This window comes from Hyaena hyaena, unplaced genomic scaffold, assembly GCF_003009895.1.
Source record: "Hyaena hyaena isolate Hyena2069 unplaced genomic scaffold, ASM300989v1 scaffold_96, whole genome shotgun sequence".
In the NCBI taxonomy this organism is placed as follows: domain Eukaryota; kingdom Metazoa; phylum Chordata; class Mammalia; order Carnivora; family Hyaenidae; genus Hyaena; species Hyaena hyaena.
Window position 1 is genome coordinate 912,849 of NW_024080729.1, and position 16,108 is coordinate 928,956.

Below are 16,108 nucleotides of genomic sequence, written 5' to 3' on the forward strand. Positions count from 1 at the left end.
ATACTAAGGATGCATATCACTTTCCTATCTGATCCTAAGAAAATAGGTAATTTCCTAAGTAAATGTTATCCAAACATCCTTCACTGTTAGGAAAAAGGGTCTAAAATTTCAGAACTGTTCCTGGGCTGTTCTGGAACAACAGTTCTGCTTATTTTGAAACTACTGACCAAATTTGTTTGTTTGTGTCTTTGTTTTCCCCTGGGTATAGTTTCTGTGTCTTTGGGGACTTTGCATGAACTGTGGAGAAGTTCTGTTCTGAACTAGGGGCAGCACAGATATTAATGCTTTTTCTTTGAGTTTATTAATATTAGTTACTGGAAGGTTCTACACTTAGAGCTGCATATCCTGGGGATTTTAACCAAATTGCAGCAATTTTTTCTTCCTTAAAAAAGGTGGGGGGTATACCCAAAGGATGTTTTTAATTTACCAGTGATGGTTAGTCTTCCTGGGAAAGTGGTTTTGACTAGTTTTATACATACACCTGGGGAAAAGGAATTAACATTTAATGAAATTATTTCCCCCCCACCCTTAGGGTATTTGAACTACTAGCACTCAGACCATTCCCTTAATGTTTAGTTTTGTCTTAGATATTTCTTCCTTGAAAGTTAGTGCTTTTTCTCTTCGGGCTGAGTTGTACTTTGTTTTGCATGTCTCAGGTTTTAGACTTTGGGGAAAAAGGACAGCAACTTATTGTTTCTTCATGTTTATAGCAGGGAGCATATTACAACTTCCATTCTCAGGATTTCTTTATTGAGTACAAATCAGTCTATTCATAGGACTGCTAAGTTTAATTATTGGTTGATATATAAATATGTATGTGTGTTTAAATCTCTGCTGTAGTTACATGGTACCAATACTCCTGCCCGTAGTTTCCAGTAATTCAGATGGAGAAAGCTTGCCATCTTGCTTTTCTTGCCTAGATGCTTATGAGACTGAGATTCCTGAGGACTGTAATTATGTCCTTCATCCCTGTTTTTTCCAGCATCTAGCACAGTGCCCAAATCTAGACTTTTCAAAGTAAATGAGTGACTGAATGGATCCATCCCTTGCTTCTAGACAACATTTAACAATGTCTCACTGATCACATATCAGCAGTAATAACAGCAGTGAACCTTTAATACTTTCACAACCCTTTGACTCCTGTTTTATTTATCTTTTATAGTTCATAGTATCTTGATCTGTAAACTAGGGGGGTTCACAAAGAATCTCTCCTGAGTATTCCTGTGTGGAGGCATTTCATGTCTGATATGCACTTGTCTGTATTAGACCGTGAGTTGCTGGGGGGCTGAGTCCTGCACAGTCCAGCACACAGAAGGCAGCTTAGAAATTTTTTTTCTTTATATAAATAGGATGAAGGTCCCATTCAGCCCTTAGAAGTTTTCATCCTGTGATCTTTATAAGTAACTTGCCTAAAGTTACTCAGTGAAATCAATGCCTGAGCTGGAACCAAAGTGCTGATCTGACTCACGAGGCCAGTGCTCTTTGGTAAAGGCTCCTGCCTGGGTTATTTTCTAGCTCTGTTTTGTGTTTGGTGCGTCTGAGCACCATCCTGTTAAATGTGGAAAGGAGGCCTGCAGAGAGTGGAGATAATGGGGAGAGTTAAGGGAAGACAGGAGTTGTCAAGAAAGCCATGTGTAATGCCGCATAGTTTTCCGGGGAAGTCAGATCGGGGGGTAGAAGATGGTTGGGGTAGAGAATTAGGTAAAGAGATTGCAGTGGGCAGAGAACCAAGTGTGGCTCCAAATGACCCATCGGAGTGGACAGCTATCTCAGCCTCGATGTAAGAGAACGTTCAATAAAGGAGGAGTAAGGACATAACACAATTAAAGAAAAACACAAGATTTTTAACATAGAACCACTTGGATTTAGGTACTGTGTTGCTAGCAGCAGGTCCTATTTCATTTCTTCTTAGCTTTTCTTTCCAATGATTGGCTTGTTTCTGCCTACCTGTGGAACTTCAAAGCTTAATTTTTTTTCTTCATGGTTGTAAAATGCATCAAAAATCGTAAATGTTAAGAAAACTGTTGTTACCTGCTATGTTGTTTAATCTCTAACAGTCTATATTTTTTGAGAGCTCCTTTCTCAATTGATATTAGGCAGTAAGAATATATTTATGGTCACTTTTCTTAAATTTAACTATAGGTTGTGTGTGTGTGAGTGTGTGTTTGTACGCATGCGTGCAGGTGTGTGCACATGCACACACACACACACACACACAAATACTTGGGGGTTGTATTTTTATCCTGTGAGATAGTCCGATCATGGTCACCGTGAGAGGCTTGCCACTTGTGTAAATGTTCCCCATTTTAAAGTGAAAGATACTTTCAGGGAATCTATGTCAAGAATAGTTAGAAAAGTTGTCAGGCACCCTTGAAATGAACTTCAAAAGGAGACTTTAGACTTGTGGTAGCAATTTCATTTCCATTTTAGACTTCTAGAGATGAAGAAACTTGTGTTTAGAGAAAATCAAAGGGTGGCAGCAATTTCTAAACCTGAAAGCTTGAGTTCCTCCTTTTTTTGGCTTGGTCTTGACTGGTGGTGGCAGAACTGGTGGAGATGGTTGCAGTGGTCCTCAGTGACAGACTTCAGAACCCCCCATTTTACACCCAGCAGTAAGGGAGCAAATCTCTCTTTTTACCAGTGTTATGCATTATTGACACTGAAATGTGCAGATTGGAAGTTTTTGTTTGCTTGCTTTATGAAAAGCTTCATCTCTTGATTGGAGGCATCAGGGGGGCAGGGCCCATCTCTGTCTCCCCCTCTGAGGCATTCTAGTGGTACCTGGTGCAGATTGAGTCCTCAGTAAGTGGTTTTGACTGTTTGAATGCTTTACACGTCCATGATACTATAGCATATCTTATTTGTAGAATAATCTTGACAGTAACCCAGGGAGTGGCTTAGGCACAGCGTTATTTGTGCATGAGAAAACTGATCCAGAGAGACTGACAGGCCTCACTCGGAGGGAGTGGGTAGTAGAGCCCAAGTCTTAAGACTTCAGGTCTGAGACTTAGGTTTTCTCACTTTAAATCCAACTTTGTTTCTTTAAAAAACAAAACAAAAAACCAACTCTATCAGACTCTGTTTTTTCCTTTGGAGTCTCAGGCGACCCTATAGGGAAGGGTTTAGAGAGACGGGTAAGTGTCTTCCCATCAGAAACCCTTCCCAGGGAGGTGGCAGGCAGGGCTCCTGGAGGCAGACTGCAAGAATACGTGTGGTTACCACAAGCTAAAAGAACTCCAGAAATTCTAAACCTGTATCCCTTCATGGAAAAAGTTGAGCCTGACTAGGTTTCAATTTGCTTTATTTTTCTGAGTTGCCTTAGCCTTTTGCAAGTTAACTAAACCTTTACACCCAGTCCCCATTTGTCAGCTGCATTTATTGTCATCTTCTGGAGCTACTCCCTTTGAAAAATGTTTTTAAAACCCACATTTTTGAAGAAATATGCAGTGATGAATTACTCACCCCCTTTCCCTAAGAGCCTAATTATAGCTCACACTTTCCCCTATTCAAATCACATAGCTGAGATGTATATGTACTGTGAGAATTCAGTATTTATTTACAATCTGTGAACTTGCTTAGTTCTCTTATTACTGTGTGTTTTTTAGTATATGTTTCATAATAATGATGATTTTTTAAAATGTTTTATTTATTTCTGAGAGAGAGAGAGAGAGACAGTGTGAGCAGGGGAGGGTCAGAGAGAGAGGGAGATACAGAATCTGAAACAAGCTCCAGGCTCTGAGCTAGCTGTCCGCACAGAGCCCGACACAGGGCTCAAACCCATGAACTGAGAGATCATGACCTGAGCCGAAATCGTAGGCTTAACCGATTGAGCCACCCAAGGCGCCCCAGTGACTTTTTTTTTTTTCCTTAGAGAGCTTACTATGTGCTTTGCAAATATCATCCCACTTAATCCATACAACAAATAAACAAAAACATCTGGGTGTAGATATTGCCTTCTTGAGAAAGTCAAGTTCAGAGAAGGTAACTTCCCCAGAGTGATTTGCCTCATTAAAGGTGCAGCGGCTGTTTGAGCTCTGACTTTGAAGCCCAGGCTCTTAACATGTGCTTTATGCTTTATGCTGCCTCCTGTCTCTCCTCAGAGAGCGACAGTCAGAATGTCGGCACTTAGAAGACATGCTCCGGCTCTGTGAAGCAGCCTTTGCAAAGAGGACTTGAGTTCCAGGAACAATTGACACTTAACAAATCTAGTGTTGGAGAGGGGAGGGGGCTTAATTATGACCATAATAATGATTTTGATGACAGACTGAATTTCCATTTTTAAAAATCTCAATTGAAGTAAAAATAGATCTTCTTTTAAACATATTGTTGTTTGTTAGCTAGATTAACTGCTTCAGTGTGTTTGTGTGTGGCCCGTGTCCACTATCTCTGCTGTATTGGAACATGTTTTCTTCTGTTGTCTTATCAGGTATCTGCCCTGTCTGCTTTGCTTGTATATGTTGTTCTTGGTCCACATGGCTGGTACAGGTCATCTTCTATGCTGTTTTTGTCCTGCAGATAGTAAATTAAAACTCCTAATAGAGGGAACTCAGCGGAGCTGGTTTGTTTGCCTTAGTACGTGTTTTTTTTTTCTTTTTCTAGTATTATGAGCTTCTTCCTCTTAACACTAGTTTTAGGGACTTTGTGGCTATGATGGTGTCATTAAATTTAAATGATGTGTGGTATCTTAACCCTCATAGACATTCCAAATCTTCTATCTCCACAGACTTGTCTCTGCCATTTTAAATTAAATGCACATAATAGAATAAATTAGAATGCTAAAATTTTGTCTTTTCCCCACAATATGGAATAACTTACTAAGTAACTATTAACCTTGCTTTTCTATTTTTAACTGTAGTACCAGAAGAAAATATTGCAACTATGAAGTACGGAGCCCAGGTTGTAAAAGGGGAGCTGAAGTCTGCCTTATTAGATGGCGATACTCAAAATTATGACTTGGATCATGGATTTTCTAGGCACCCAATTGATGATGACTGCCGTTCTGGCATTGAGATTAAGCTAGGTCAGCCCTCTATTATCAACCACATACGGATACTGCTGTGGGACCGGGACAGCCGGTGAGTGATTAGCATGACTTGGAGAGAAAATAACGTATTCGATTTAATTGGCCTAATTTTGTGATCATCTCCTTTGGTTTTACAGTTTGATGGTTTATTCCCTTGGGATTGTTTTGCTATTTCTCTTGAAGTTCGAGGAGAAGAGGGAAAGGCTATATTCCTTTAAAAAAACATTTTTTGCTTTTTTTCCTGCTTATAAAAGTAATGAATATGTGTTTATCATGGAAAACACAGAATATGTAGAAAAGCACAAAGAAGAAAATAGAAATTGTTAGTAATCTTGCCAGCCATTAATAATCTTTGTATATAACTAGTATATATCTAATTATCTAACTTTGTATATATTTAACTAGTCATATGCACATGTATATACACAAAACAGAAACCTGTAGAACTGTACAGTTTTATAAAATAAAGGTTTTGTGTGTGTGTGTGCGTGTGCGCGCACACCTATGTGTGTTTATGTGGGCTCTGGGTGACAGCCATCATGAAAATGAGAACTCCAGGCTTTTAACCACAAGGAGATGAACTGTGTCAACAACCTGAGTGAGCTTGGAAGTTGATTCTTTCCCACTCTAGCCTCCAGATGAGAATGTAGCCAGCCAAAACCTGGATTGCAGCCTATAGGCTTTTTTTTTTTTAACAAATAGTTTATTGTCAAGTTGGTTTCCATATAAAACCCAGTGCTCATCCCCACAAGTGCCCTCCTCCATGCCCATCTCCTCCCTCCCCCCCACTATAAAATAAAGATTTGATGTCTAAAGACTAACTTCACTTTGTAGTTGTGAACATTCTACTCTTCAAAAATACTTGTCTAAAATATTACTTTTGGGAAGAGCCAAGATGGCGGAACAGCATGGAAGTCTTTTATCCATCTCATGAATGTGAAATACAGCTAGATCTACACTAAACCATGCTGCACACCTAGAAAACTAAAATATTACTTTTAATGGTATTTTACCACCTGGGTTACTGTTATTTATTTACTTGATTCTTCACTTTTGGAGATTATAACATTTTATTTTTTTTAATTTTTATTTATTTTTTTAAATATTTTTTATTTCTAGGAGAGAGAGAGAGACCGCGTGAGCAGAGGAGGGTCAGAGAGAGAGGGAGACACAGACTCTGAAACAGGCTCCAGGCTCTGAGCTGGCAGTCAGCACAGAGCCCGACGCGGGGCTCTAACCCACAAACCACGAGATCATGACCTAAGCGAAAGTTGGACGCTTAACCGACTAAGCCACCCAGGCGCCCTAGGACATGATAACATTTTAAAAATGCATTTTGTCCTATGGATGAAGAAAAAAATTATCTTTTAGCATATAGACAAATAATCATCCTCAAAACAAAGGAAGTTTGTGAAAAGAGTTTGATGGGCTCCAGCCTAGGAACCCACCCAGTTGTGTAGTGGCTTCAAGATCCTGCCTGCCTTCCAGCACCTCTGATACTTTGACTCACTGTGGTTTCTAGGGTCAGCCATCATGCTCAGAAGTACTGGAGCAGTATAGGTGACCAAGAACTGTCTTTCTCATCACTGCCCATCAGTACCCTAAACCCTACATACCCAGAAACTGATATAGAGTCTCGTAGGCCCTACTCAGTGCCACTGAGTGTGGGCATGGTGGACTTGATAGTAATGGTGATGATACCTTGTAAATCTTGCACGTTAATTCATTTCTCTTAGCACCACCGGCTACCACTCTGGCCTTTTAAGCCATTTGAACCAAAGATGAGGGAAGCTTTATGAAGTAGGAGTCCGCATTTCCCATACGCGTAGGTGCTCGAGGTCCCCCAGGTTATCTTTATTTCTTTTTTTTAAGAATGTATTTCCTGGGGTACCTGGAAGGCTCAGTCAATTAAATGCCTGACTTCGGCTCAGGTCATGATCTCATGGTTTGTGAGTTCGAGCTCCTCATTGGGCTGTTTGCTGTCAGGCTGCAGCCTGCTTTGGATCCTCTGTCCCCCACTTCTCTCTCCCCCTCCCCCACTTGCACTCGCTCTTTCTTTCAAAAAAAAAAAAAACCCAACATATTTCCTGATATGTATTTTGTTGGATATAATATGTTTATTTGGCAAAATGGGGCTAACTCACCTATCATTTCCAAGAGTCTCTGGATTAATAATAACAGTTTAACAATAATAATACTTATATAGCACTTTCATTACTTTAATGTGGTAGGCAGTGTTCTCAAAGCTTTGCATATATTCACTCATTTAATTAATAATGAAATTAATATAAAGATAATAAAAGAAAAGGTTAGTATGTTTGAAACTGAAAGTAGTTATTATCGTTTCCATGATGTTAAATATTTATGGGCCACTTTACTTTTAGTATGTGCATTACATTCATGGGGGACTTAACTTCCGCATGTAGCAGTTCTTTTCTCATAGAAGTTGTTATCATTCTAAGCAAAGGTGAAAAATGCAGAATCTTAAGCCCAAAAGATTCTGACATGTGTTGTAAAATTATATCCTGCATTCCTGATAACCCAGAGAGGTTCAATAAAAGGTTATAACCAGTTTGAGACCGAGCGATAAAATGAATGGGAATGAGGGGGCAGCAGAAAATGAGAGGATGACACAAAATAAGCTGACCTTTTCTGGTCACAACTGTTGGTTGCAGGCTGACATTTATGGTCACCTAAATCTTCTGAGATTGTTCCTGTTGATATTACAGTACAAGTAATAACTGCATCTCAAATTTAAATTTGGCTTATGACAGGGGAATATAGATTGGTTCAGCATGGGACCAGCATCTAATGGTCCAGGGTAGCTGACTAGGGGAGGGTGATAGGCTGTTTTCATTACCGCCAGATTATTAGCTGCCAAATTCTATGTTGTATCCCAAAGAACATACATTATCTCTTCACCCATGTCATTTATTTTTCTTCAGGCTGGTTGTATATGTGGGATGGTGGGAGACTGGGAGGGAGTTGGAGATAAGCTGGCCTTTCCTGGGAACCATTCTGAGTTCGCTTTCCTGAGAGAACAGGGCTGAGCACCCAGACTAGGGAAGGTAGAAGGTGAAGGCATACCTCTTACGTGTCAGTTTTCTGTCCTCTCTCTTGTTATGGCTTTATTAATCTCCTGATGTAGTAGGAGCAAGGCAACTGGCTCTATTTGGAAAGAAGCAAATGTCTTGCATGCCGGGTATGTGCCAAACAGCGTGCTAAACCCTGACTATATGAAGATGAGTATGGCGTGATCAGCTTGTGATCTGCTAAAGCATACAGACAAGCCTGAGAGATCATCTCGATATATTGTGGTGAATGCTACAATACAGAGATCTATGCAGATTTTATTATTATCTGAATTTGATTGTTATGCAGAGAGTTCTGATAATAATCTGTTAGGCAGAAAATAGAGCTAGTGAATAGTGTAATTTTTGTACCCTTTAATGTTTTATTCAGTATAATGTGGTTTGTTATTTTAATATGGTTTTTTTCTGTCTTTTTCCTTTTGATTCCTAGGTCTTACTCATACTTCATTGAAGTGTCAATGGATGAACTTGATTGGATCAGAGTGATTGATCATTCACAATATCTGTGTCGTTCTTGGCAGAAGTTATATTTTCCAGCCCGTGTTTGCAGGTTAGTTCTCATGGCTAAGTAATGAATGATTTTGATGTTTACTTAAGGAGATTTGGACTTTGAGAAACAGACTACGTTTTTTTCCGTCCCAAGGAAAAAATTTTCAGGATATCAGCTACTAAATGCGTCCCAACTAAAAAACTTAGAGAAAATAGGAAAATTAAGCATCTTAATTCTAGAGTACACTGTGGAACTGTTTATCCACAGTGTTTTGTGCCGTACTTAGGCAGAAGACACGTAAAGAATAAGAAGGGAGAGAGAACACTGAGAAGTGGAGATGATTTTTAAGCTCCATGCTATCCACTGAAAGCAGAGTGATTGGTAGGGACTGTGTTCTTCCCACAAAAGCCAGGGGAGATATTTCTGAAGATCATGACAGATGACTTCCCTGGTCATCCTCAGGACCGGGAGGAGATTTTTATATGTTAGTGTGCATGTTCTGAATATCTGTGTTCTTTTTCTACGCCAGTGCTTATCAGTGGAGTTTGACATAACCAAGTGTTTTTGTGGGTTGGGTTTTGAGCAGGCGAGGCTGAGCTAGAGGGGCTCCAGGCTCACATCCTCCCTTAGCACCTTAGCTTTTATTGTTGTTATGTATCGTAGCCCCATAGAAAGTTGTTTTTAGAAAGTGTTGATGAGCTACTGTTCTGATATTTCATATTTTTCCTTTAGGTTTAAGCCGTCTTTTAAACCTTCTGAATTATGTAAAACCTATACAACTAATGAATTTGGGTGTTGGGAAAGGAGGTTTGATGTGTCCAAAATTCTGTTGGTTTTTTTTCTTTTCTGTTGTAATTTTCCCTTTGGATATTGCCCTCAGGTATTCCTTACTTTAGGGTCAAAAGGTCAAAGGAGAAAATGATTGGTTCATTTAGTCAGGTGTGGCAAGAAGAGAAGGAAAGGTATTTGGGGGTATAAACCAGGGGCAGTGTGGATCTGGCCTCTTACCTGCTCCCATGCCTTCCCTCATCCATGACCCCAGCTGACCTCTCACTGTAGCTGATTTGGAGCAGATGGGGGTGCCCAACAGCACTTACCCTCTTGGTCAGAAGACACCCTTATACTTAACAAAATTAGGATCTAACAGCATCAGGATGAATTCTTACCTACACTGAAGGAACTCCACAAAAGCTCTCGGCTTCTGGTACAGTAAAGAATGTTGCCTGCATTTTTTCTTTATTATTATGGGTATGACCGGACACAATATTGTTACCCAGGGATCCTCTTGTGTGAAAATGAAGGAAATCAATTTCATTTCCCCAAAGAGAGACCAAAGTGTTGCAGATCTGGCAGTTGCTCTTTTTATCAGAGGAGTTTTGAATGGATTAAAATAAGAGGGACAAGAAATTGAATGAAGATTTTGTGTCTCAGAGCTGCCTTGGGATACTTTGAGAGTGACAGAGGGGCCCCAGCTTGGAGGAGGAGATTGAGTCTGCATTGACTCGGGTTATTATGGTTGTATTGGATTAAAAAATAAGCATCATAGCAACCAAAGCATCTGATGTGGACTGAAGGACTGTATGGGTTGTATTTAATTTGAAACAAGAGGAACTGGACTCCCAGAATAAATGATCATGAATATAATAGTAGCCACGACAGAGGCTGTGTGCTTTACCCACTCGGAAATTCCCTCTGTGTGGAGGGAGATTTATGCCTTCAGTCGTGATCTCTGGCTTTTAGAAAATATACTTCACATTATTTACTAATGGGCATTACTTATTTTCCCCTTTCCTTATTTAGTCTCTTCTGTTTGGCCTTGCTTTTTGTTGATGTAGCTTTTATGTGTTGTAGAGCTTGGCTGTATTCATGATGCTAGTTTTGTCTTGGTATAGCCAGTTCCTAACCCTGGTAAAGAAAAACTGAGCAATGATGATGTTAGAGATGGTGATAACAAGAAAAGGAAAGACTCTTGACACCCATACTAGTTAAGAAATAAATTTAAAACGATTTATAAGCGCTTTTACATATTAATTACTACATTCCTTTAAAACTGCCTTTTGTAATTTTGATAGCCTTTAAAAATGAACCTGAGAAGTCTCAGTTGATTATCCAAGGATGTCTTATATTTGGTGTTTCTTATCTTCACAATCATTTATTGACTATCTAAACAGTGTTCTAAATATACATCTTTCAGGAACTTTACTGGGCACATTATTTAGTTAATTTGCACATTTGTATGTCACCTTTGGTTTTCAGTGTCCTTTGAGTATTTGTCTTGCCTCTGATACTAAAATTACAAAGTCTTGGAAGCAAGGAGTATGGATTCTTATCTTTTAGTATTCTTGCATGGTACTCAGCCTGTGACCTCGTATGTAATAGGTACTCTATAAATGTTAGCACAGGTTTCATAGGGTCAGGGCCCTGACTGCATAATGAAGAGAGATTGATTCAGCATTAATATGTATATATATTCATTGGCACTTTTTAATCCATGTATTTGTTAAAATATATAATAGTGCTTGAAATGTCTCTGGAGTGGTATGTGGATCTATACTGTTTGCAGAGGTAACTTTCTGTTTTGTAGCAGGAAACTGAATTTTGAGGTTAATCCTGAAGGATATGGGTACCAGATATTGATGAAATGCACAAAGGAAGAGACTCTATGAGTTGGGGAGTGTGAGATTAACTAGCTCTCTCTGAGTCTTGGCTGCATTGCATGTAAATCAGTACTGTGTAGTAAAAACCATTGGCTGTGGAGCTAGATAGAGGTCTTCTCACATTCTGGTTTCACTGAATACTGACATGGTGATCTTTGTAGGGCTGTGCTTCTCCAAGCCCTTGCTTCTCCTCCAGTAAAAAACATGAATATCACAACACTGTTGATAAGGTCTGCTATGGAAAGTTAGATGACCTAGCATATGTACAAACATTGAGTACAGTGCCTGGTCCAAAGGAGAGGCTCAGTCACTAGTAGTTTTTTATTGTTTTTGTTTTTATTGTTTTTATTATTTTTATTTTAAAATTGCTTTTATTTTTTTCTAATTTTTGAGACCGTCAGCTGGTGTTTGACCTTCAGAGAAAGAGATTTGTTCTTGCCGTCCTCTTTGGCCTCTTGGGCTCTCACTGTGAGGAAATTGTTCCTGACCTCAGGAGCCTAGTCCTCTCACCCCTTTTCCATATTGCCAGTCCATACATAGCAGTCCAAAACGTGCCTTAAATGGTTTGCTTTATCTTCATAACCTGCGTATTGGCGTGTTTCCAACAGGTTTAATATATTTTCATTTTGGTAAAACATGTTTTATTGTGGCAAAATATATATGACATGAAATTTTCCGTTTATAGATTTTGTGGAATGTAGTTCCGTTAGCACTTCACCTCGCCAAGGTAGTAGACTTTATGTAGTGGCAATAAGGATAATGTCAGGCTTCAAAGTCAGAGTGATTGTTCCAACCATAGTAGTGAATGGAAGGAATGATCTCCTCTGTCTTCTGGGCCCTTTTTAGGAATGTGCTGTAGATTAAGTAGCCAAAAGCCTAGACTAATAACTCCCCCTGCTCAGCTCCCACCTAGGGATGAAGAAAATTGACTTGTCCATGTTTGTATAATCTTTCAGATGCACTCAGAACCATGTTAGGTGTTACCAGTTTTTTCTTTCTCAGGAAAAGGCAATTTCTGCGCTACCCATAAATTCTCCCACCCTTAGTGTCTTGGCTATCTAGTAAGCTCTCTTCAAGCTTTCCTAGATGCTGGAGCCTAGGACTGTACAGAAACCACTCATATGGAGTGGCAAATATGGCGTGCCCTGGGAGTGTTTTTAAAAACTTTCTGGCTGTTTCTCAACATGGTGCTAATAGTTGGGCAGCTATATACCATTGCCGAAATAGAAGACTTGAAAATGTGGGTTTGAATGGGTAGAGATGGATTTCAGAGCCTGCAGGCAGCTGGTAGCTGAAATTACCAAGGTGATCCTGGGGCAAAACCTGGGAGCTGAGGGAGGGAGTAGCAGGCCTGCTAGCAGCGGCCTCAGGGTGCGCCCGGGGGTGTTTTCTGTGCAGGCTGGTCAGAGACCTGAGAGGAGTCAGGAGGCGCAGGACTGAAGGTGAGGCTAGGAAGGGTATTGACAGGGGTGCGGCATGACAGGGATGACCTCAGTTTACACAAAACCGGGCTTCTGTCTTTTTAAAAAAATTTTTAGAGTTTATGTACTTATTTTGAGAGAGAGAGAGAGAGAGCGCGCGCGTGTGTGTGCGCAAACACATGCATGTGAGTGGGGGAAAGTCAGCGAGAAAGAGAGAATTCCAGGCAGGCTCCAAACTCACAGCAGAGCCCGACATAGGGCTCAGTCCCGTGACCATGAGATCATGACCCGAGCTGAAATCAAGAGAACTTATTTTAATTTAGATTTCTTTCATCATCAATGAGGTATTTTTTAATAATGGCCATTTGTTCTTTCTCATTTATGAAAAGCCTAGTTTTGTCTTCTGCGGCAGTTATCTTTTTCAGTGTTGCAAGCACTTACTCTGATATACTGACATATACATATATATGACATATACATATTGAGATATATATGCATATACACGCATACACATATATGCCATCCTGTTGCCTGTCCTGTGTTGTACAATTTGTTTTTAGTTTTCAGTGTTTTACTGGTACTTTTTGCCATATAGAGTTTTACTTTTTAAAAAATGAAGTTTAAAAAATACATAGATACATATGTACATACGTAATAAAGTAGTCTAATCTGTTAATCATTTTTATGATCTCTGGTGGTCTGCTATCGTGTTTAGAAAAGGTGTTTCTCACTCTCACATTAAAGAATATTATATTTTTATAAACTTTCTACTGTTATTTTTGTCTTTAGATATTTAATTCAGCCAGAATAGTTTTTGTATGTATTTTTTTATTAAAAAAATTTGTTTAATGTTTTATTTCTGAGAGAGAGAGAAAGAGAGAGAGAGACAGTGTGAGCAGGGTAGGGTCAGCGAGAAAGGGAGACATAGAATCTGAAGCAGGCTGCAGGCTCTGAGCTGTTAGCACAGAGCCCGACGCGGGGCTCATACCCACGAGCTGTGAGATCATGACCTGAGCCGAAGTCGGACACCTAACCAACTGAGCCACCCAGGCACCCCGTATGTATTTTCAGTAGGGATAGTCAGTTGACTAAGACTATGTATTTAATAATTGTTCCTTATCAGATGAATGTGAACAGTCATAGTTATCATGTGCTAAATTCTAGCATATTCTTCACTCTGTTTCACTGTTTCTTTGTTGCTGAAAGTATTGTATTTATTGTAGTTTCCCTTCCCTCTTTTTGATATTATAAAGTGCCAAATGTGTCATGGAAGAAAGAAAGAGTGTTATAGAGCATCTGCTGGCCTGTCTTCTGGTCTCAGTGGTCACATTAGAGGTCATAAATGCTGATAAACATCTCACTAGAATGCTCCTACTTTCACTTACAACAAGAAATTTAGGCATGGCTCAGCAGCTAAGAAAATTTTTCATTTCTTCATCATTCATTCATTCATTCATCACTTACTCATTCTGCAGTAAGCTGTACTTTGTGTCTGCACTGTACTTGATACCGAGGCCATAACACCTGCAGAAGACTGCCATGGTTTCTGCTGTCATGGAATTTGGGAGAAACCAACATCAATGAGTAATAACACATCAAGCCATTTGAATAGTTTTGAAGATGGTACTGTGATAGTGACTGGGGTCCAGGGGAGGTGTCGGGAGGGTGTTTTAAAGAGGTGGTCAGGGAAGGCCTGAGAGGGAAGGTGGGTATTTTCTGAGATGAAAGGAGTGATATTTTCTGGTCATTGTTTTAGATATTCAGCCTTTCTTTGGTGTGCGTTGACTGTTATTCAGGAGTAACTGGCCTGCTGTAGGAGGCCTCGTTAGATGGATACTAAAACTGCACTGCTTTTTGGTATAGGACACTTTAATCTCTTTTATTGCTACCATACATTCTGGGTCCCTCCTCATCCTGCCATCATTAGATGCAGTATAATTTTTTTTTTTAACCCATCTTCATTAGATTACAGTATCCACACAGTGCTGTAGGTCTACAGGACATAAAACAAATGAGAAAATAAACATTGCTATTTATGGAAGCATTTTTTCCCAACCGTTTTAACGTTGTAGAAAAGCTGTGGGTCTTCTTTTTTTTCTCTGTTTTCCCCTGCTTCCGTATCTGGGCACTGATACATTCCTTTACTTTTCCAGGAAGGCACTTGTACATTATTCATTGGTTCACCAGGATGCTTTAGAATGATAGCTAGGACTATGCTGAGGCTTGACTTTCTTTATGTGATTGGCAGCTTCAGAATTCAAGCAATGCCTTATCCAGATGTAGAAAAGAAAGAAAGAGTTTCACTTTAAAGAAAAAGGAATCATTTTAGTGCATACTTAGTGTGAATTGTACCCACAACTCTGACATCATAATTGAACTAGTGTAGAGCAGACCTGCACGCAGGAACATTTTCTTCTGGGAATGCAAAGCAAAATGCAGCCACATGGTGTCACTAAATCATAACAGTTTTACTTGAGGCCAAAGAGGTTGAAATTGCTTTTTTGTGTTTTTGTTTTTTGTTTTAAAATAAAACCATATTTATACATAGATTGTTTTGAAGTCTGTGACTTGTGAGATAACATGTGAAACTATTTGTACTTTCATGACACATTATGTGTGAAGTCCATAGATGTACTTGCAGGTAGCAACCTGATCTTGACCCGTCATCTGCAAAGTATAGCAGGTATGTGGGCTTTTTGGTACATTTATCAGTTTCATACAAATAAGGTGGGGTTTTTAATCTTCTTTTGGAATTTTGAAAGAAATAGAAGAGTACCTCAAAGGAGATAGATCCATTAAGTAGTTCAACGGAATTGGGGAGGAAAAGAAGGGGGTATGAAGAAAAGAGAGACGGGATTACAGGACCTTCGGAGAGACCAGAAAGGACAGTCCAACAGTAAAGGAGCATTTTCTGTGGGCCAGCCACATCATTACCTTGTGTGATCCTCACAATAGCTCTACTAGAGAAATACCGCTAACTGCCCAATTTTACAAACAAGGAAATTGAGCCTTATAGAAGCTAAATTTGCAGGTCCCATGTTACTGTAGTTAACATCACGGCCCTAGTTTGCCTTTGCAGGATACGAGATAAAGAAATAGATCTGGTTTAGCGCAGGAGGAGACGTGAAGCCCCGAAGCAGCTCTTGCTGCCTCTAGGGCAGCGACGGTTTCCAGGAATGCCAGAAGAGAGGGCCCAGTGTGGCCCATTCTGTTCTGCTCTTGCTGGTCATAGCCACCCAGACTACAAGGCCACTGATGTGGATGACGATGAGGATGAATAGTTGGGGAAGGTTTCTCTTTTAAAATGCGCCAAAGGGAGTGTAGCAATCCTTTATCTAGGTATGTTTTGTCAATTTGTCAATAGAGCTTTGAATTTCCCAGCCCCTTAGTTCCCAATGAGATCATTGTAGACTTTATCATTACAT

At 39.7% G+C, this 16,108-nt stretch overlaps 1 protein-coding gene across 2 annotated transcripts in view; it reads left to right on the plus strand.

Annotated features, from left to right (window-relative positions):
• The window catches only part of BTBD9 (BTB domain containing 9), a 411,574-nt gene that overhangs the window by 46,331 nt on the left and 349,135 nt on the right, over window positions 1-16,108 (plus strand). For both annotated transcript variants that reach the window (XM_039235262.1, XM_039235261.1), the window contains exons 5-6: window positions 4,856-5,075; window positions 8,546-8,665. In XM_039235262.1, coding sequence (XP_039091193.1) covers window positions 4,856-5,075; window positions 8,546-8,665 — 340 coding nt within the window. The remainder of the gene's footprint in view (window positions 1-4,855; window positions 5,076-8,545; window positions 8,666-16,108) is intronic.